Source organism: Macaca nemestrina, chromosome 20, assembly GCF_043159975.1.
Source record: "Macaca nemestrina isolate mMacNem1 chromosome 20, mMacNem.hap1, whole genome shotgun sequence".
Taxonomy (NCBI): Eukaryota; Metazoa; Chordata; class Mammalia; order Primates; family Cercopithecidae; genus Macaca; species Macaca nemestrina.
The window spans coordinates 45776743-45799886 of record NC_092144.1 but is presented as its reverse complement, the minus strand read 5'-3'; the positions used below and the strand labels follow the sequence as shown (position 1 = coordinate 45799886).

Here is a 23144-nt window from a genome sequence, read left to right as displayed (position 1 = left end):
CTCACTCTTGCCCAGGCTGGAGGGCAGTGGCACTATCATGGCTCACTGCAGTCTTGACCACCTCTTAGGCTCACGTGATCCCCCCACCTCAGCCTCCTGGGTAGATGGGACTACAGGTGCATGCCACCACACCTGGTTAATTTTTTGTATTTTTTGTAGAGATGGGGTTTTACCATGTTGCCCAGGCTGGTCTGGAACTCCTGGGCTCAAGTGATCCCACCGCCTCAGGCTCCAAAAGTGCTGGGATTACAGGCATGAGCCACTGCTCCCAACCTAGCTGCCTAATATTTTAGTTTTTTTGAGACAGAGTCTAGCTCTGTGATCCAGGCTGGAGTGTAATGGCGTGATCTGGGTTCACTGCAACTTCTGCCTCCAAGATTGAAGCAATTCTCATGCCTTAGCCTCCCGAATTGCAAGGATTACAGGCATGCACCACCATACCCAGCTAATTTTTGTATATTTAGTAGAGACAGGGTTTTGCCATGTTGGCTAGGCTGGTCTCTAACTCCTGGCCTCAAGTGATCCTCCCACCTGAACCTCCCAAAGTGTTAGGATTACAGGAGGGAGCCACCTCGCTCAGCTGAGCTGCCTAATTTTAACTTTTCTTCAACACTTGTATTTGTTTACAATTTCACCAGCAGTATATGAACATTCCCATTGTTGCACATGCTTCCTAATATACGGTATTATCAAACTTTGAATTTTTTTTTTTTTTTTTGAGATGGAGTTTCGCTCTTATTGCCCAGGCTGGAGTGCAATGACACGATCTTGGCTCACTACAACCTCTGCCTCCCAGGTTCAAGTGATTCTTCTGCCTCAGCCTCCGAAGTAGCTGGGATTACAGGCATGCACCACCACCAAAATTAGCATGCGCCTGGCTAATTTTGTATTTTTAGTAGAGATGGGGTTTCTCCCTGTTGGTCAGGCTGCTCTCGAACTCCTGACCTCAGGTGATCTGCCTGCCTCGGCCTCCCAAAGTGCTGGGATTATAGGCATGAGCTACCACACCCAGCCCAAACTTTGATTTTTATCAGTTAGTGAGTGTATAATAATAATTCAGTATGGTTTTAATTTACATTTCCATCTTTTTTTTTTTCTTTTTTTTTTTTTATTTGAGATGGAGTCTTGCTCTGTCACTCAGGCTGGAGTACAGTGACACGATCTTGGCTCACTGCAACCTCTACCTCTCAGGTTCAAGCAATTCTCTTACCTCAGCCTCCCAAGTAGCTAGAATTATAAACACATGCCACCATGCCCGGCTAATTTTTATATTTTTAGTAGAGATATGGTTTCACCATGTTGGCCAGGCTGATCTTGAACTCCTGACCTCAAGTGATCCACCTGTGTCAGCCTCCCAAAGTACTGGGATTACAGTCTTGAGCCACCGTGCCCGGCCACGTTTCTTTCTTTACTGGTGAGTTTTAGCACACATTTTCATGTCATTTTTAGTTTTTGGAAATTCTTTTTTTTTTTTTTTTTGGAAACGGAGTCTCACATTGTTGCCCAGGCTAGAGTGCAGTGGTGAGATCTTGGCTCACTGCAAACTCCGCCTCTCAGGTTCAAGCGATTCTCCTGCCTCAGCCTCCAGAGTAGCTGGGATTACAGGTGCCCACCACCATGCCCAGCTAATTTTTTGTATTTTTAGTAGAGACAGGGTTTCACTGTGTTGGCCAGGCTGGCCTTGAACTCCTGACCTTGTGATCAGCCTGTCTCAGCCTCCCAAAGTGCTGGGATTGCAGGTGTGAGCCACCACGCCCAGCTGAAATTCTTTAGTGAATTGCCTGCTCAAATCTTTTGCCTGTTTTTCTGTTGAATTGTCTGTATTTTTTTTTATTTTATTTTACTTTATTTTTTTTGAGATGGAGTCTTGCTCTGTCCCTCAGGCTGGAGTGCAGTGGCGCAATCTTGGCTTACTGCAAGCTCCGCCTCCTGCGTTCACACCATTCTCCTGCCTCAGCCTCCCGAGTAGCTGGGACTACAGGCGCCCGCCACCACATCCGGCTAATTTTTTTGTTTTTGTTTTTGTTTTTGTTTTTGTTTTTGTTTTGAGACGGAGTCTCGCTCTGTCACCCAGGCTGGAGTGCAGTGGCCGGATCTCAGCTCACTGCAAGCTCCGCCTCCCGGGTTCACGCCATTCTCCTGCCTCAGCCTCCCGAGTAGCTGAGACTACAGGCGCCCGCCACCTCGCCCGGCTAGTTTTTTGTATTTTTTAGTAGAGACGGGGTTTCACCGTGTTAACCAGGATGGTCTCGATCTCCTGACCTCGTGATCCGCCCGTCTCGGCCTCCCAAAGTGCTGGGATTACAGGCTTGAGCCACCGTGCCCGGCCTGTATTTTTAATAGAGACGGGGTTTCACTGTGTTAGCCAGGATGGTCTCGATCTCCTGACCTCGTGATCTGCCTGCCTCGGCCTCCCAAAGTGCTGGGATTACAGGCTTGAGCCACCGCGCCTGGCTGTCTGTATTTTTCTTAATAATGTGTAAGGGTTCTTTATATATTCTGCTTGTGGGACTTTGCATGTTCTACAAACTACAAGTCTCTTTTTCTACTCTGAATTGAATTTAGCTCTCTTTATGGTTTTCTTTTCTGTGAGGAGAAGTTTTTAATGATTACTGTAGTCAAATGTATCCATCTTTTCTTTTATGCTTCACACTTCTAGGGACTTAAGAAATTCTTCCTTAGCCTATATTTGAATCTTACATAAATGGAATCACCGCATGTGTATAGTCAGCCCTTCCTATGCGTGGATTCTGCATCCACAGACTCAACCAATCATGGATGTAAAATACATATAGTTGGCCCTCTGTATTAATAGGTTGAGAGCCATAGGTGGTTGAAACCAACTTACTGTGCCATTTTGTATAAGGGACTTGAGCATGTGCAGATTTTGGTGTCTGCCATGATCCTGGAACCAAACCTCAACCCTCCTCACCCCTCCCACCCGGTACAGAGGGCCAGCTGTACATTATTGTCTTTGTAAATATATCTTTGCCTGCCACAAGGCCATGAAGGTACTCTCCACTGTTTTCTTTCTGATAGACGATTCTTGTTCCTTTCCTTTAGAGAAAAATGTTTTCCTCTAACAGGCTAAATTTTTACTGTGATAAATTCAGATATGGTTAGCTTTATTCCCCTTATGCTTTGCCTCTGGTAGCATTTTTCAATCTGAGGACTTACATCTTTTTTTGTGTGTGTGATAGGAAATTCTTAGTAGTCATCTCTTCAAATATTGCCTTGTTACCATTTCCTTTTTTCCTTCTGTTAGACTGACATAAAACGTCTGTATTATCTCCTGTGTCTCTTACTCTTCATCTGTTTTATACTGCCTTTGTATATATTTCTTTGGCCCTCATTTGTATTGATTTGCTAATATATTCTGTAACAATGACCTTTACACTTTTGAACCCGTCCATTAACATTTTCCCTTAAGGCCGGGCGCGGTGGCTCAAGCCTGTAATCCCAGCACTTTGGGAGGCCGAGACGGGCGGATCACGAGGTCAGGAGATCGAGACCATCCTGGCTAACACGGTGAAAGCCCGTCTCTACTAAAAAATAGAAAAAACTAACCGGGCGAGGTGGTGGGCGCCTGTAGTCCCAGCTACTCGGGAGGCTGAGGCAGGAGAATGGCCTGAACCCGGGAGGCGGAGCTTGCAGTGAGCTGAGATCCGGCCACTGCACTCCAGCCTGGGCGACAGAGCGAGACTCCGTCTCAAAAAAAAAAAAAAAAAAAAAAAAATTTTCCCTTAAAATGGTATTTATAAACATAGTAGAATATATAGCATGTATATACATAAACATATAATTATGACAATAATATTTACATCTGCAGACTTACATGTGCAAGAGATTTGTTAGGAAATATACTTAGGAATACCATTGCGGGATCTTGGTGTACATGCTTACTCAGCTTTGCAAGGTGATGCCAAACTGTTTTCCAAGTGATGTATTAGTTTATGTGGGAAGTACTTTTGTTCCACCATCTCTCCTTATGATATTATAAGATTTTTTCATTTTTTAATAATCTGATTGATGAGTATGAAATCTTATTTTATCGTTTTCAATTAAATTTCCCTGGTCGTTATTGAAGATGATTACCTTTCCATATGTTTATTGGTCATTAGTGTCTCTTCTGTGTAATGTCATTTTGATCCTTTTGTATTAGGCTAATTTGTCTTTTTCCGAAGATTTGTAGGAATTCCTTGTATAAATTCTAGATACTCATTTTTGATCAATCACATGTTTTGTAGATATGTTTTCCAGTTTACATCTTTTTTATTCACTTTTGTTATGGTATCTTTTGATGAACAGTAATTATTTGTGTTAATATTGCCAAATTGTATGTTTAATGGTTAAATTATATGTTGCTTATAAACATTTTTATCTTTTTCCTGTATGCTTTATACTTTTTGGATCCTCAGAAACCTTTCCTAGCCCAATTTTCTATTTTAATTCCAAGATTTTTCTCTTTTTTTTTTTTAGACAGAAAAAGTCAGACAGGCTAGAGTGCAGTGGAACAATCACGGCTCACTGCAGCTTCTACCTCCTAGGCTCAGGTGATCCTCCCACCTCAGCCTCCTGAGACTGCAGGCACGTGCTATCACTCCTGGCTAACTTTTTATATTTTTTGTAGAGACAGGGTTTTGCCATGTTGCCCATGCTGATCTCAAACTCCCAACAATTTTTATGTTTTCGCTTTCTTATTAAAGCCCTATTAATGCAACTTTAATTGATTTTTATGAATAGTATGAGATGGAGATCAGTTATTTTTCCTGTATAGAAAACGAATTGGCTGGGTGTGGTAGCTCATGCCTATAATCCCAGCACTTGGGGAGGTTAAGGCAGGAGGGTTGCTTGAGCCCAGAAATTCAAAACCAGCCTGGGTAACAGAGGGAAACACCGTCTCCTAAAAAAAAAAAAATTATGTTTCCCTCTCAAATGAAAACTCCATCTATTCTTCACTGATCAATAATGCTCCTCTGTCATATATTCAGATTTCATATATGCACGGGTATTTCTTGTTACATTGAACCTTGTTATCCCTGCCTAAATTACTCATGTTTATATAACAAGTCTTGATTTCTGGTAGGACATATCCCTCCACCTTTTCTTTAGGCGTGTTTTGGTTATACTTATCTCTGTGATCTTTCATATAGTATTAAAAATTACTTTATATTTTATTTCAAATGTTGAGTTGAATTTGGCCGGGTGTGGTGGCTCGCTCCTGTAATCCCAGCACTTTGGGAGGCCGAGGTGGGCAGATCGGTTGAGGCCAGGAGTTCGAGACCAGCCTGGCCAACATGGTGAAACCCTGGCTCTACTAAAAATACAAAAATTAGCCAGGCGTGGTAGCGCACAACTGTAATCCCAGCTACTCGGGAATCGGAGGCACAAGAATTGCTTGAACCTGGGAGGTGGAGGTTGCAGTGAACCGAGATCGTGCCACTGCACTCCAGTCTGGGTGATGGAGTGAGACTCTGTCTCAAAAAAACCCAACAAAAGCAAACACAAAAATTAGCCAGGTGTGGTGGCGCACAGCTGTTGTCCCAGCTACTCGGGAGTCTGAGGCATGAGAATCACTTGAACCCAGGAGGCAGAGATTACAGTGAGCCAAGATGGTACTACTGTACTGTAGCCTGGGCAACAGAGCGAGACTCTGTCTCAAAAAAAAAAAAAATACATTGAATTTTTATATCACTTTAGTAGTAACTGATATCTTTATTATATTAAATCATATTTGCCATTATCACAGTACTTTTCTCCATTTATTTAGGCCTTCTTGATGATATTTCAGTGTATTTTTATAAACTTATCCCAAAAAAGGGCTTATAGTTCATTTGATATTTTATTTCTAGGTATTTTCTGTATGTTTTGGGGGGTCTACAAATGCAGTTGACTTGTTTATTGCATAGGGTATAGACAAAGGTAATTCCAGCTGGAGTGTAGTGGTGGACCCACAGCTCACTGCTGTCTAGACCTCCTGGGCTCGAGCGATCTTCCTACCTCAGCCCCCAAGTAGCTGAAACTGCAGATGTGTGCCACCATGCCCAACTAATTTTTAAAATTTTAGTAGAAACCAGGTCTCCCTGTGTTGTCTAGGCTGATTTTGAACTCCTGGGCTCAAGTAGTCCTCCCATCTTGGCCTCCCAAAGTGCTGGGATTACTGCACCTGGCCCAAGACAAGCCTTCTAGTTTTGGCAGAAGGCACAGGAAATGGGATTCTTTTTTTTTTTTTTTTTTTGAGACAGAGTCTCGCTCTGCCACCCAGGCTGGAGTGCAGTGGCGCAATCTCGGCTCACTGCAACCTCCATCTCCTGGGTTCCAGCGATGCTCCTGCCTCAGCCTCCCAAGTAGTTTGGATTACAGGCACGTGCCACCACACCCGGCTAATTTTTTGTATTTTTAGTAGAGATGGGGGGAAATGGGATTCTTAACACCAAGAGAGATTGGAGCAATCTCTTGCTTGTGTGTGTATTTACATACATATGTACATACATACATACATGTATATATACACAAATATGTGTCTATATTTTCCCCCCCGTTTTTGCGCATCCCAGCCTCCAGACAATCTCACAGCAGCAGCAGCAACAGTGGAAGCAGTGGGGGCCTGCAGGTATCTAAAACTACAAGGGGTAGGAACCTTCTTTTCCTATTAGAGTTGCTGTGGAGTGAACCCCCATCACTTTTTTCCTCTGTTTCCTCCTGCCATACCCAGGCATAGTTGTAGAAAGTACATAGCAGAGGGAGGTAACTAAAACCCCAGCATTATGACTGAAGAACTGAATAGGGGAGCTCCAGGGAACTAGAAAGTATCAAGAAGATCCCAGAAAGGAACAAGTTCAAAAAGCAACCCATGTTCAAGTTCAAAAAACCCAAAGTTGGCCCCGGCATGGTGGCTCACGCCTGTGATCGCAGCACTTTTGGAGGCTGAGGTGAGTGGATCACCTGAGGTCGGGAGTTTGAGACCAGCCTGACCAACATGGAGAAACCCCGTCTCTACTAAAAATACAAAATTAGCTGGGCGTGGTGGTGCACACCTGTAATCCCAGCTACTCGGGAGGCTGAGGCAGGAGAATTGCTTGAACCCGGGAGGCGGAGGTTAGGGTGAGCCGAGATCGTGCCATTGCACTCCAGCCTGGGCAACAAGAGCGAAACTCCGTCTAAAAAACAAAAAAAAAAACAAAAAAAACCCCCAAAGTTCAAAAAAACTCAGTTTTTAGGAACTCTTAGGCTCATTTTTGCCTGAATATATGTGGATCTGTCCCTAAATAACATATCGAAGACTTTAAGAACTAAAGTGTAAGTTTCAGATTGGATTGGATGGTGCACACAGTGGACAAATCCAAATAACACTGCAAAGGCCTTGAAAACTGACACTGGAGTCACAGTCCACACAAGGCTTGTTGGAACTTGCAGCCTGAACCCACCACGGTCAATACCTGTTAAAACAAAAGTATCAACCATCTCCATAGGATTTATTTTATGTTTTATTATTTTTTATTTTATTTTTTTTTCTGAGACAGAGTCTCGCTCTGTCGCCCAGGCTGGAGTGCAGTGGCGCGATCTTGGCTCACTGCAACCTCTGCCTCCCGGGTTCAAGGGATTCTCCTGCCTGAGCCTCCCTGAGTAGCTGGGACTACAGACATAGTGGCACACGTCTGCGGTTTCAGCCACTCGTGGGCTGAGGTAGGAGGATCGCTTGAGCCCAGGAGGTCCAGACTGCAGTGAGCTGTGGGTTTACCACTACACTCCAGCTGGAATTATCTCTATCCTATGCAATAAACAAGTCAAATTAACCACTAAGCCTAGCCTTTTTTTTTTTTTTTTTTTTTTTTTTTGTATTTTTAGTAGAGACGAGGTTTTACCATGTTGACCGGGCTGGTCTCGAACTCTTGACCTCAGGTGATCCGCCCGCATCAGCCTCCCAGAGAGCTGGGATCACAGACGTGAGCCACTGCACCCAGCCGAGAATTTTAATTAGATGTATCTTGGTATAATTTCTGAAGTTCAAAGAAACAGAGAAAACTCCACTGAAGTAAAAACCTAGTGACTCAGGGTGTATCCTATACATGTTTGTGTTTGGTGCTGCCCCTGCAGTTCTCTAAAGTTCTGAATTAGTTACCAGACTCAAGCTATCAGGGGATTTAATACAGAAATCTGGATTTCTGGTTTTCTTTGGAGAGCTGGAAAGCAGCACTGGACCTTCATTCTTACATGACAGCTGTCTCCTAGATTTAACAAGCACTTAACCCCTTTGAGAAGGAGTACAAGCTCTTTCACTAACCACTGTCCCCCCTATTGCCTACTCCCACACAGACCCTGAGGGCACAGCCTGAGCTGCAACGTACATTTGCAATATTACTTTCCTTAATCTCACCTTCATTACTGAAGGATAGTTTTGCTAGATATAAAATTCTGGATTGACAGCTCTTTTTTTCAGCACAATAAATTACTGTTCCAGGCCGGGCGCGGTGGCTCAAGCCTGTAATCCCAGCACTTTGGGAGGCCGAGGCGGGCGGATCACAAGGTCAGGAGATCGAGACCACAGTGAAACCCCGTCTCTACTAAAAATACAAAAAATTAGCCGGGCGCGGTGGCGGGCGCCTGTAGTCCTAGCTACTCAGGAGGCTGAGGCAGGAGAATGGCGTGAACCCAGGAGGCGGAGCTTGCAGTGAGCCGAGATCGCGCCACTGCACTCCAGCCTGGGCAACAGCGTGAGACTCCGTCTCAAAAAAAAAAAAAAAAAAATTACTGTTCCACTTTTTTCTGGCCTCCAGAGTTTATGAAGAGTAATCCAGTCATTCAAATCATTGTTTCACCCATAAGTAATACATTATTTTTTTTACAGTTCTTTCACTATTTATTTTGTCTTTCATTTTCAGCAGTTTGATTATGATATGTCTGAGTATGGATTTCTTTGGGTTTATCCTATTTGGGGTGGCTTCTCAAAATGGCTTTGTTTTATCTTTCACCAAAATTGGTAAGTTTTCAGCCATTATTTCTTCAAATCTTTTTTGAGTCCTATACTTTCTCTTCTGAAACCCTGATGACACAAATGTTAAATCTTTTCTTGTTCTACATTCCCAGAGGCTGTGTTGTTTTTACATTTTCCATCTTATTTTTACTGTTATTCATATTAGCTAATTTCTTTTGAACTGTCTTCAAGTTTATTGACTTTATTACCTCCAATTCTGCTTTTGAGACTAGCCAGTAGTTTTTATTTTGGCTACTGCACTTTTCAGTTCTAAACTTTGTTTATTCTTCTTTATATCTTCTACTCTTGCTGAAACTGTCTATTTTTATATTGGTTTGCAGAGTGTGCATGGTTCCTTGTTCAAGCATTTTTAAAATATCTGCTTTAAAGTCATTATCTGATAATTCCAACATGAATCACCTTTATTTTGGTGTCTGTTGTCTTTTGCCATGTGAGTTAAAATTTTCTTCATTCTTCATATGTTGAGTGATTTTGGATGGTATCCTAAGGCATTCTGAATATTATTCTGTAAGACCCCAGATCTTCTTTAAATCCTATGGAAGCCAGGTACAGTGGCTTACGCCTGTAATCCCAGCACTTTGGGAGGTCGAGGTGGGCAGATCACTTGAGGTCAGGAGTTCAAGACCAGCCTGGCCAACGTGTTGAAACCTGTCTTTACTAAAAATTCAAAAAAATTAACTGGGTGTGATCTCAGCTACTCCAGAGGCTGAGGCAGGAGGATCTTTTGAACCCAGGAGGCGGAGGTTGCAGTGAGCTGAGATCACGCCCCTGTACTCTCGCCTGGGCAACAGAGCAAGATTCCATCTAAAAAAAAAAAAAAAAATTAATAGGCTGGGTGCGGTGGCTCACACCTATAATCCCAGCAGTTTGGGAGTCCAAGGTGGGTGGATCACAAGGTCAGGAGTTCAAGACCAGCCTGGCCAAGATGGTGAAACCCCATCTCTACTAAAAATACAAAAGTTAGCCAGGCGTGGTGGCACATGCCTGTAATCCCAGCTACTTGGGAGGCTGAGGCAAAAACAAAATGAAACAAAAACCACTTTCCTCATATATATTGCTCAGTAAAAAGGGAACCATCTGAATACTAAGAGTTTTAATCAACCCTGGAAGTTTGTTTTATTAGGGTTCTATATCATTGCCATATTTTCCTTCCAGAATTCATATTTTACATTCATTTTATTTCTTACATCAATTTTTCTTCCCTGTGACTTACTGTTTTCTGTCATCATTTTCATCCTTCTCTGAAAGTTTTTTAAACAATTCATTCCAGCTTTTTCCCTAGCATTATTGAGGTATATTTGGCAAATAAAAATTATATATATTGACTGGGTGTGGTGGCTCAAGCCTGTAATCCCAGCACTTTTGGGAGGCCGAGGCAGGTGGATCACCTGAGGTCAGGATTATGTGACCAGCCTGACCAATATGGCGAAACCCATCTCTACTAAAAATACAAAAATTAGCCTGGTGTGGTGGCACATGCCTGTAGTCCCAGCTACTTGGGAGACTGAGGCAGGAGAATTGCTTGAACCCAGGAGGCAGAGGTTGCAGTGAGCCAAGATCGTGCCATTGCGCTCCAGCCTGGGCAACAAGAGTGAAAACTTTGTCTCAAAAAAAAAAAAAAAATTATATATATTTACAGTATGCAATTAGGTGTTTTGATATATGTGTATTCATTGTGAAATGATTACCATAATCAAGCCAATTAATGTATCTATCATATCACATAGTTACCAATTTGTATATGTGTGTATATGGTAAGAACATTAAGATCTACTCCCATAATAAATTCCAAGTATATAATACAGTATTATAAACTATAGTTACCATGGTATACATTCTGTACTGGTATTACTATTAATGGTATGTACTTACATGGCAGTATATATTATTACTATATAATGCTGTATATTAGATCTCCAGAAATTTTTTTTTCTGCGTAACTGGAACTTTGTACCGTTTGACCAATATATTCTTTCCTCCATCCCCCAACCCCTGGCAACCTCCATTCTACGCTCTTCTTCTATGAGTTCAACGTTTTAGACTTCCTATATAAGTGAAATCACTGCAGTATCTGTCTTTCTGTGCCTGGCTTATTTCACATATGCCCTCCAGCTTTATCTATGTTGTTGAAAGTAACAGGATTTTCTTCATTTTTAAAGTTTAATAATATTCCAGTGTTTGTGTATTTGTATATATACATACACATTCCATTGTGTGTGTATGTATGTGTATGTGTGTGTGTATACATACATACACCCACACATCACATTTTCTTTATCAGTTTATCCATTGACTCCATATCTTGGCTATCATGAATGATGCTGCAATGAACATAAGAATGCAGATATTTTTTCCCCATACTGATTGGATTTCATTTGGATATATACCCAGAAGTGAGTTTGCTGGGTTATAGGGTAGTTTTGAGAAACCTCCATGCTGTTTTCCATGATGGCTGTTTCAATTTATGCTACTAACAGTGTACAAGGATTCCCTTTTTGCCACATCCTTTCCAACACTTGTTATTTTTTGTCTTTTTGATTATAGCAGTTCTGACAGGTGTGAGAGGATTTTGTTCATTTGTTTGCTTGTTTGAAACGGAGTCTTACTCTTGTTGCCCAGGCTGGAGTGCAGTGGTGCAATCTCGGCTCACTGCAACCTCCGCCTCTGGAGTTCAAGTGATTCTCCCGCCTCAGCCTCCCAAGTAGCTGAGATTACAGGTGCCCGCCACTATGCCTGGATACTTTTTGTATTTTAGTAGAGATGGGGTTTCATCATGTTGGTCAGGCTGGTGTCGAGCTCCTGACCTCAAGTGATCCACCCGCCTTGGCCTCCCAAAGTGCTGGGATTATAGACCTGAGCCATGGTGCCCGGCAATGAGGTGATATTTCATTGTGGTTTCAATTTCCATTTTCCTGATGATTAGTAATGTTGAGTGTTTTTTTCATATATCTATTGGCTGTTTCTATGTTTTCTTTTGAGAAATGCCCACTTTTTAAATTGGGTTATTTGTTTTCTTGTTACTGAGTTGAGTTCCTTATATATTTTGGATATTAGCATCTTACCATATACAAGGCTTGAAAATATTTTATCCCACTCTGTGGATAGTCTCTTTACTCTGTTGTTTCCTTTGCTGTGCAGAAGCTTTTTAGTTTGATGTAATCACATTTTTCTATTTTTTGCTTTTCTTTTATGTGTTTTAGGGTCATATGCAAAAAAAAAATCATTGCCTAGACTGACATCATGGAACTTTCCCTCCTCTGTTTTCTTCTAGTAGTTTTATAGTTTTGTGTCTTATGTTTAAGTCTTTAATCCATTTTGAGTTCACTTTTGTATATGTATGTGATAGGAATTCAATTTTATTCTTTTGCATGTGGACATCCAGTTTCTCATCACCATTTATTGAACTGTCTTTTCTCCATTGTGTGTTCTTGGCATTTTTATTGAAAATCCAATGACCGTAAATGCAAGGGTTCTGTATGGATTCTTGGTTCTGTATTCTGTTCCCTTGGTTGATGTGTCTATTTTTATGCCAGTGCCATGGTGTTTTGATTACTGCAGCTTTGTCATCTGTTTTGAAATCTGTCTGATGTAGTGATGCCTCCAGCTTCGTTCTTCTTGTTCAAGATTACCTTGACTATTCAGGGTCTTTTATGGTTCCATATGAATTTTAGGATTGATTTTGCTGTTTCTGTGAAAAGTACCTTTGGAATTTTGTTAGGGATTCCACTGAATCTGTACATTGCTTTGGGTTGTATGGACATTTTAACAATATTAATTCTTCCCATTTATGAATACAGAATATATTTTCATTTATTTGTGTCTTCATTTTTTTAAATTATACTTTAAGTTCTGGGATACATGTGCAGAATGTGCAGGTTTGTTACATAGGTATACACATGCCATGGTGGTTTGCTGCACCCATCAACTCGTCATCTACATTAGATATTTCTTCTAATCCTATCCCTCTCCTAGCTCCCCACCCCCGCCCTTTTTTATTTAATGCAATTTTTTTTTAGACAAGAGTCTCACTCTGTTGCTTAGGCTGGAGTGCAGTGGTATGATCGCAGCTCACTACAATCTATGCCTCCCGGGTTCAAGCAATTCTTCTGCCTCAGCTTCCCGAGTAGCTGGGACAACAGGCACATGCTGCCACGCCCAGCTAATTTTTTTTTCTTTTATTTATTTATTTTATTTTTTTTAATTTTAGTAGAGATGGGGCTTCACTGTGTTGCCCAGGCTGGTCTTGAACTCCTTAGCTCAACCAATCCACCCGCCTTGGCCTTCCAAAGTGCTATGATTACAGGCATCATCCACCTGGCGTGTCTTCATTTTTTTTCATCAGTGTTTTATAGTTTTACATATACAGATTTCCTTTGTTAAAGTTTTTCCCAAGTATTTTATTCTTTTTGATGTTATTATACATGGGATTGTTTTCTTGATTTCTTTTTCTGATAATTTGTTGCTAGTGTATAGAAACAACTGATTTTTGTATCTTACTGAATACACATACATTTATAACTTTTTTTTTTTTTTTTTTGAGACGGAGTCTCGCTCTGTCGCCCAGGCTGCAGTGCAGTGGCGCAATCTCGGCTCACTGCAAGCTCCGCCTCCGGGGTTCATGCCATTCTCCTGCCTCAGCCTCTCTATTAGCTGGGACTACAGGCGCCCACCACCATGCCTGGCTAATTTTTTGTATTTTTAATAGGGGTTTCACCATGTTAGCCAGGATGGTCTCCATCTCCTGACCTCATGATCCACCCGCCTTGGCCTCCCAAAGTGCTGGGATTACAGGCATGAGCCACCGTGCCAAGCCTTATTACATATTTTTTTTTTGGAGACAGAATCGTGCTCTGTCACCCAGGCTGGAGTGCAGCGGCATGATCTTGTCTCACTGCAACCTCCGTCTCCTGGGTTCAAGCAATTCTCGTGCCTCAGCCTCCTGAGGAGCTGGGATTACAGGTGCCCACCACCACACCTGGCTAATTTTTGTATTTTTAGTAGGACGAGGTGTTGCCATGTTGACCAGGCTGGTCTCAAACTCCTGACCTCAAATGATCTGCCCGCCTTGGCCTCCCAAAGTGCTGGAATTACTGGTATAAGCACACTGAGCTGTAAATAAATAATATTTATTACTTCTAACAATTTTATGGTAGATCCTCTAGGGTTTTTTTGAACTTGGATGGCTTTTATTCCTTTTTATTGCCTTAAATGAATAAAAAGGACTTTTGGTACTATGTTGAGCAGAGTGTCAAGAGCGAATATCCTTGTCTTGTTTCTGATCTTAGGGGAAAAACCTTTATCTTTCCAATGTTGAGGATAATGTTAGCTGTAGGTTTGTCATATATGGCCTTTATTATGTTGAGGTAGATTCCTTGTACACCTAATTTGTTGAGAGAGTGTTGATTATGAAAGTATGTTCAATTTTGTAAGATGATTTTTCTGTGTCTACTGAAATGATCATGTGGTTTTTGTCCTTCACTTTGTTAATGTGATGTATCACATTGATTGATTTGCTTATGTTGAAACGTCCCTGTATCCTAGGAATAAATCTCACTTGATCATGCTGTATGATCCTTTTAATGTGCTGTTGAATTCCATTTGCTAGTATTTTGTTGAGGATTTCTGTATCTATGTTCATCAGGGATATTGGCCTGTTATTTTCTTTTCTTTTTTGAGATGGAGTCTTGCTGTGTGGCCCAGGCTGGAGTGCAGTGGCACGATCTCGGCTCACTGCAAGCTCCGCCTCCTGGGTTCACGCCATTCTCCTGCCTCAGCCTCCCTAGTAGCTGGGACTATAGGCGCCCACCACCACGCCCGGCTAACTTTTTGTATTTTTAGTAGAGACGGGGTTTCACTGTGTTAGCCAGGATGGTCTCGATCTCCTGACCTCGTGATCCGCCCATCTCGGCCTCCCAAAGTGCTGGAATTACAGGCGTGAGCCACAGCGCCTGGCCGGCCTGTTATTTTCTTGTAGATTTTTTGTCTGGCTTTGGTATCAGGGTAATACTATCCTCATAAAATGAGTTTGGAAGTGTTCCGTCTTCAACATTTTGGAAGAGTTTGAGAAGAATTGGAGTTAATTCTTCTTTAAGTGTCCGATAGAATTTACTTGTGAAGCCGTCAAGTCTTTGCCTCTTCTTTATTAGGAGGTTTTGGATTACTGATTGAACTATCCTACTCATAAATGGTCTCTTCAGATTTTCTCTTTCTTCATGATTCAGGCTTGGTAGTGTATGTTTCTAGGAATTTATCCATTTTTTCCTAGTTTATCCAATTTGTTGGCATATAATTATTCATAGTAGATGCTTATGATTCTTTGTTTGTGTTGTTGTTGTTGTTTTAGAGATGAAGTCTCCCTCTGTTGCCCAGGCTAGAGTATAGTGGCATGATCATAACTCACTCCAGTTTTGAACTCCTGGGCTCAGGCAATCTTCCTGCCTCAGCCTCTCAAGTAACTGGGGCTATAGTCGTGCACTACTCTGCCGAGCTAATCCTGACTGTTTTATGGTGTCTTTGTTCCTAGCTCACTCTTTCTTTCTGATTTGATTTTTTTATGGTGGTATGATTTGATGTTTCTTTGTCTTCAGTGTATCTACTAGAGAGTTTTTCTTTGTGGTTACCATAAGGCTTACATAAAACATCTCATCGTTATAACAGTCTATTGTAAGTTAATAATACCTTAACTTTAGGCTGGGTGTGGTGGCTCACACCTGTATTCCCAGCACTTTGGGAGGCTGAGGTGGAAGGATCGCTTGAGCCCAGAAATTTGAGACCAGCCTGGGCAACATAGCGAGACCCTGTCTCCACCAAAATGTTTAAGGATCACTTGAGGTCAGGAGTTTGAAACCAGTCTGGCCACCATGATGAAACTTTGTCTCTACTAAAAATACAAAAAATTAGCCAGATGTGGTGGCAGGCGCCTGTAATCCCAGCTACTTGGGAGGCTGAGGCAGGAGAATTGCTTGAACCTGGGAGGCAGAGGTTGCAGCAAACCGAGATTGCGCCACTGCACTCAGCCTGGGAGACAGAGCAAGAGTCTGTCTCAAAAAAAAGTTAACCAGGTGTGGTGGTACACATCTAGTTCCAGCTACTCAGGAGGTTGAGGTAGGAGGATCTCTTGAGCCCAGGAGGTTGAGGCTACAGTGAGGACTCTGGCCTGGGCTACAGAGCAAGACCCTGTTTCTCAATAATAATAATAATAGTAATAATAATAATAATAATAGCTTAACTTTGACCACATACAAAAAGTCTGCACTTTTCCAGCCACATTACGTTATTGATGTTACAATGTACGTCTTTTATATATTGTGCATCTGTTAGCAAATGATTGTAGGTTTATTTTTAATACCTTTGTCTTTTTTTTTTTTTTGAGACAGAGTCTTTCTCTGTCACCCAGGCTGGAGTGCAGTGGCACGATTTCAGCTCACTGCAACTCTACCTCCCAAGTTCAAGCAATTCTCCTGCCTCAGCCTCCTGAGTAACTGGGATTACAGGCACACGCTACCTACCCAGCTAATTTTTATATTTTTAGTAGAGACGGGATTTCACCATATTGGTCAGGCTGGTCTAGAACTCCTGACCTCGTGATCTGCCCACTCCAGCCTCCCAAAGTGCTAGGATTACAGGTGTGAGCCACTGTGCCCAACCTTATCTATTAACTTTTATACTAGAGTTAAAAGTGATTTATGCACTATTATTACATTATCAGAGTATTCTGAATATAACTATATTCATACCTTTACAATGAGTTTTATATTTTTATATTGTTAGTGTCCTTTTCTTTCTACTTGAAGAACTCTTTTTAGTGTTTCTTATAAGTTAAATCTAGTGTTGATATCCTCTCACGTCTTTTGTTTGGGATTCAGTGATCAGATTAAATGCCTTACAGCTATCAGAGAAAGATTGTATGATGTACGGTTTTTTGTTTTTGTTTTTGTTTTTTTTTGAGGCGGAGTCTCACTCTGTCGCCCAGGCTGGAGTGCAGTGGCACGATCTTGGCTCACTGCAAGCTTCACCTCCCAGGTTCACGCCATTCTCCTGCCTCAGCCTCCCGAGTAGCTGGGACTACAGGCGCCCACCACCTTGCCTGGCTAATTTTTTGTATTTTTAGTAGAGACGGGATTTCACCGTGTTGGCCAGGATGGTCTCGATCTCCTGACCTCGTGATCCGCCCGCCTTGGCCTCCCAAAGTGCTGTGATTACAGGCGTGAGCCACCACGCCCGGCATGATGTACGTTTTTACCATATCATCTAGTATGATTTCAAACTATCTTCCTTACATAATTCAGAACATTATTCCACAAAAATATTGAGTACCTATTAGTGTCATACACTTGATAATTTTACAGATGATAAAAACAGTGTTCATTGAGGTTTCATAATTTGTCTATGGCCTCTCAGCTAGTTAAAAAGTCCAGAATTCAGACCTCTTTTACAACCCTAAAGCCTTCAGTTTTCTCAACCACCTTGCTATACTCATTTTTTCTTTTCATCATATCTCATTTCGTAGTCATTTCTTTCTCTATGGGTAAGTGATAAGAATACTAGCTGAGATCCTGTCCCTCTGTAACCAGATCAAGCTATTTCTTTTAAAAATATATTTGTATTACATGTATATTATAATAGTTTACAAAGCTGTACCTTCCTTACCCCTCCATTTCCTTGTCTAAGAGTCAGTGACTTTCAAGTCTTCTAGCTATTCTCCCTGACTTTATTTTTTTTAGGAATCAAGGGGTCGGGCCTAATGTCCCCACTTTTGTATGGAAATTCTTTTTTTGTGTGTTGTCTGTTTGTTTGTTTGTTTGAGATAGAGTCTCACTCTGTTCCCTAGGCTGGAGTGCAGTGGCGCGATCTTGGCTCACTGCAACCTCTGCCTCCTGGGTTCAAGCAATTCTCCTGCCTCAGCCTCCTGAGTAGCTGGGATTACAGGCACGCGCTACCACACCTGGCTAATTTTTGTATTTTTAGTAGAGATGGGATTTCACCATTTTGGTCAGGCTGGTCTCAAACTCCTGACCTCGTGATCCACCTGCCTTGGCCTCCCAAAGTGCTGGGATTACAGGCATAAGCCACCGTGCTTGGCGGAAATTCTTCCGTGGTATTTACAAACATTAATCCCAATCCTCACAACAGCTGTAAAGGCTATCATTCCTATTGTATTAGACAGAGAACTGGAGGTTTGGAAAGTGGAACTAATTTGCCCAAGAAAACAAAGCTTATGGCCGGGCGCCGTGGCTCAAGCCTGTAATCCCAGCACTTTGGGAGGCCGAGACGGGCGGATCACGAGGTCAGGAGATCGAGACCATCCTGGCTAACACAATGAAACCCCGTCTCCACTAAAAATACAAAAAAAATTAGCCGGGCGTGGTGGCGGCGCCTGTAGTCCCAGCTACTCGGGAGGCTGAGGCAGGAGAATGGCGGGAACCCGGGAGGCGGAGCTTGCAGTGAGCCGAGATCGCGCCACTGCACTCCAGCCTGGGCGACAGAGCGAGACTCCGCCTCAAAAAAAAAAAAAAAAAAAAAAAGAAAACAAAGCTTATAATTATTCAAGTTTGAGTATAAAACGCATGTAACTGAATCTAGTATCTCTGATCTGTCAGTACCATACAATGCCTTCCATTTTACTCTCTCTCCTTTCCTTGAATGACAAATGTCTTTTCTGCCAGTCAGTCATCACTACTATAGTGCTCGTGTACTCGTTAAGTCCCCTCTTCTCTTTAACAAAGGCCAGCATCTCAGAATTACAAGACAAACACTATTTTCATCCAACCCCAAACATATATCATATCTGTGCACACATGAGTCCTACCTACCACTCATACTATGTTCATTCCACACTTGACTTTTCTTAAGCTAGGCTTTTTTCTGGATGGCTACCCTCTAGTTCGTTATCATTTTTTAAGGAGCTCTGGACCTCCAGTTACAGAATCCAGACCAGGGCTATCCAAGAGAACATTCAGTGGTATTGGAAATGTTTTATATTTGTGATGTTTAGTACCGACTTCCAGTACAAAAGCTACCAGCCAAGTTTGGCTGTTGAACATTGGAAATGTGAATAGTGTGACTGAGAAACTGAATTTTCAAATTCGGCTGTTTATTTCAAAATAAAATGCACACTTCATTTAAATTATTTGAAAAATTTTTTTATTATTATACTTTAAGTTCTAGGGTACATGTGCATAATGTGCAGGTTTGTTACATATGTATACTTGTGATATGTTGGTGTGCTGCACCCATCGACTCGTCAGCACCCATCAACTCATCATTTACATCAGGTATAACTCCCAATGCAATCCCTCCCTCCTCCCCCCTCCCCATGGTAGGCCCCGGTGTGTGATGTTCCCCTTCCCGAGTCCAAGTGATCTCATTGTTAATTATTTGAAATTTTAAATACGACATGTAGCTAGTAGCTACCGTGTTAGACAATGCGTATCTAACCAGGGGCTGGCAAACTTTTTCTTGAAAGGCAAATAGTAAGTATTTTAGGTTTGCAGTTCACACGTTCTGTGTCATAACTACTCACTTCTGCCCTTTTAGCGCAAAAGCATCCATAGACAATACGTAACAAGTATGGCTAATAAAACTTCATTTATAAAAATCGGTGCGGGGCCATAGGCCATAGTTTACTGATCCCTGGGAATTTTCCATTAGGCGTATTCATTTCATCCTGACAATAGCCCTGTTAACAGTGTGATTGATTATTTATTTATTTATTGAGACAGAGACTCACTCTGTCGCCCAGGCTGGAGTGCAGTGGCGCAGTCTTGGCTCACTGCAACCTCTGCCTCCCGGGTTCAAGCAATTCTCGTGCCTTAGCCTCCCCAGTAGCTGGGATTACAGGCGCATGCCACCAGGCCCAGCCAATTTTTATATTTTTAGTAGAGACAGGTTTCACCATGTTGGCCAGGCTGATCTCAAACTCCTGACCTCAAGTGTTCTGCCTGCCTCACCCACCCAAGGTGCTGAGATTACAGGTGTAAGCCACCATGCCTGGCCATTTCCCTTATTTTACAATTAATACTGTGGGATCCTATTATATGTCCCATGTGTGTATATGCAATGAGACATTTTGTGTGTGTATGATTAGAGTCATCCTTTAACAAGGGAGACAGGACTAAGGCATGTGTGTATTTAGCAAGCTTCCCAAAGTAATCCTGATCTATAGCAATGTTTGGGAAGCAGTGACTTATTTTGTTTTCCTAATCACTACCCTCATCTTATTATGTAACCTGTCTTCTAACTCTCTTTTTTCCTCATTCATTTGTAAAAAAAAATCAGTGAAATTCTCCCATATTGATTGAAGTTTCGTTTCTCCCAAATAAGAAAAACATGAGTGAATTACTTTCATATTTTCTTTCAGTCCTGGAATCAAGATGTGAGACCAAGAAATTATTTCTGAAGAAAGAAATTTATGAAATAGAATCAACCCAGTGGGAAATAATGGAAAAACTCACAAGACATGATTTTCAGTGCTCTAGTTTCAGAGATGATTGGGATTGTAATATCCAGTTTGAGAAACAGCTCGGCTCTCAGGGGGGACATTTCAATCAGTTGGTATTCACTCATGAAGATCTGCCCACTTTGAGTCAGCATCCATCCTTTACATTACAGCAAATCATTAATAGTAAAAAGAAATTCTGTGCATCTAAAGAATATAGGAAAACCTTTAGACATGGCTCACAATTTGCTACACATGAGATAATTCATACCATTGAGAAGCCCTATGAATGTAAGGAATGTGGAAAGTCCTTTAGACATCCCTCAAGACTCGCTCATCATCAGAAAATTCATACTGGCAAGAAACCCTTTGAATGTAAGGAATGTGGAAAAACCTTTATTTGTGGCTCAGACCTTACGCGACATCACAGAATTCACACTGGTGAGAAACCCTATGAATGTAAGGAATGTGGGAAGGCCTTTAGTAGTGGTTCCAACTTCACTCGACATCAGAGAATTCACACGGGTGAGAAGCCTTATGAATGCAAAGAATGCGGGAAGGCCTTTAGTAGTGGCTCAAACTTTACTCAACATCAGAGAATTCATACTGGGGAAAAACCGTATGAATGTAAGGAATGTGGCAATGCCTTTAGTCAGAGCTCACAACTTATTAAACATCAAAGAATCCATACAGGTGAGAAACCTTATGAATGTAAGGAATGTGAAAAGGCTTTTCGTTCTGGCTCAGACCTTACTAGACATCAGAGAATTCATACTGGTGAGAAACCCTATGAATGTAAGATATGTGGGAAGGCTTATTCTCAGAGTTCACAGCTTATTAGTCATCATAGAATTCATACTAGTGAGAAACCCTATGAATATAGGGAATGTGGAAAGAACTTTAATTATAACCCACAACTTATTCAGCATCAAAATTTGTACTGGTGATGAGCCAGAATATATGAAATGTGTAGGGAGGCTTTTAATTATGGCTCAAAACAGAATTTATCTTGTTAATAATTTCCCTAGATGGAATAATGTAGAAACATTGTATTTGTGGACTATAGCTTATTCAGCCTGGAAAAAATAATGTTGGAGAAACACCCTATGATAGAATATATTTTGAAAACCTTAACCAAATGCTCACTTCTCTTGACATCAGATAATTCAGTCTGTCGTACTGAAAATGACAGCACTTTTAACACCTTTCTAACCCTCTTAAACATCAGAGAATTTTTGTAGAAATGTAGTCCTGTGGTTTTCATTTTTTCCTGTAATTTGTCTAACTTACATTCTTAAAAATACTTTTAGTATCTGGGAGAAATGACCTCTTTATTTTTGAAGATGGCTTATTCTTTTCATTCTTTATAACATTAAGGCTTTCTTACTGTAAAAATGTTCATGAACAACATTTTACTTAATAGAGATCTTTCAATATCTTCATGGTGTTTCATTGTGTTACTGTAATATCGCTTATGAAATCCTATTGGTGGATATCATGGTCTCCTCTAGATATTTTGCCATAATACATGCCAAAATACAAGTCCCTGATGGACATTCTCCCTAAGCACATATTCGTATCATATCTTTTAACTGCAGAAATAATGTGTGAATATATTTTCCTTATAAAAGATGCAAGCATTACAAAAAGGCAAATGTACCCTTTGACCATTGTCTTGTGTCCATTCCCTTCCCAAAGTATAGTCTTTATCAGTTTATTGTTTATTGCTGATCATTTTTCTGTTTATATATACATGCGTGTCTCAGTAAAAATTAGAAAATGGGGGATAATTATAATACCTACCTCATAATGCTTTGTGAGGGTTAAATTAAGACCCATAAAGTGCTTAGCATTGTGCCTGACATGATAAATGCATACTCACTGAATGTTAGTCATCATTATTATATTCATCGTCATCAGTATTATTATTTGTAGAAAGGCTTTTTAACTTCTGCAGAACTTAGTCACCATTAGGCAGGGTAATTGACTGAAGAAAGACCCTTTTTGAAGGTAACAAGTTAAGAAAATTTCCCATCATCATGTACTTCCTATTGAACATGGAATAATCCTAGCTATTGGTGGGGAAAGTACTGTGAATAATGTGTGTGAAGGACTTTATTCCAGAATACTCTTTTTGCCACATTATATACCCAGTAAAAAAGAAAAGAGAACATAAACAAAATATTGGTGCACTGAGGAAAAAAAGTATGAAAAGAGAAATAGCATCATATTTAAAAAATGGACAGAGATAGAAACATAGTTACAGATTTAAAAGGTTATGTTAAATATAATGCTTTTTTCTGATATGTTTGAAAATTTAAACAAAATGATTTTTAAGGCAAGTATACATCAATATTGACTCCAAGAAAATTAGGACTCTTAGAAGACTCTCATAAACACAGAGAATGGGCCGGGCGCGGTGGCTCAAGCCTGTAATCCCAGCACTTTGGGAGGCCGAGACGGGCGGATCACGAGGTCAGGAGATCAAGACCATCCTGGCTAACACGGTGAAACCCCGTCTCTACTAAAAATACAAAAAAAAAAATTAGCTGGGCGTGGTGGCGGGCGCCTGTAGTCCCAGCTACTCGGGAGGCTGAGGCGGGAGAATGGCGTGAACCCGGGAGGCGCAGCTTGCAGTGAGCCGAGATCGCGCCACTGCACTCCAGCCTGGGAGACACAGCGAGACTCCGTCTCAAAAAAAAAAACAAAACC

At 41.3% G+C, this 23144-nt stretch overlaps 2 protein-coding genes across 9 annotated transcripts in view; both read left to right on the top strand.

Moving 5' to 3' along the window:
• Positions 1-21958, top strand: part of LOC105495463 (zinc finger protein 566) — a 43917-nt gene extending 21959 nt beyond the window's left edge. For all 7 annotated transcript variants that reach the window (XM_071086415.1, XM_024797180.2, XM_011765072.3 and 4 more), the window contains one exon: positions 20355-21958. In XM_071086415.1, the coding sequence (XP_070942516.1) occupies positions 20435-21379 (945 nt within the window). In that variant the 5' untranslated portion in view covers positions 20355-20434 and the 3' untranslated portion in view covers positions 21380-21958. The remainder of the gene's footprint in view (positions 1-20354) is intronic.
• The window catches only part of LOC105495467 (ZFP14 zinc finger protein), a 182257-nt gene that overhangs the window by 56830 nt on the left and 102283 nt on the right, over positions 1-23144 (top strand). The window lies entirely within an intron of this gene.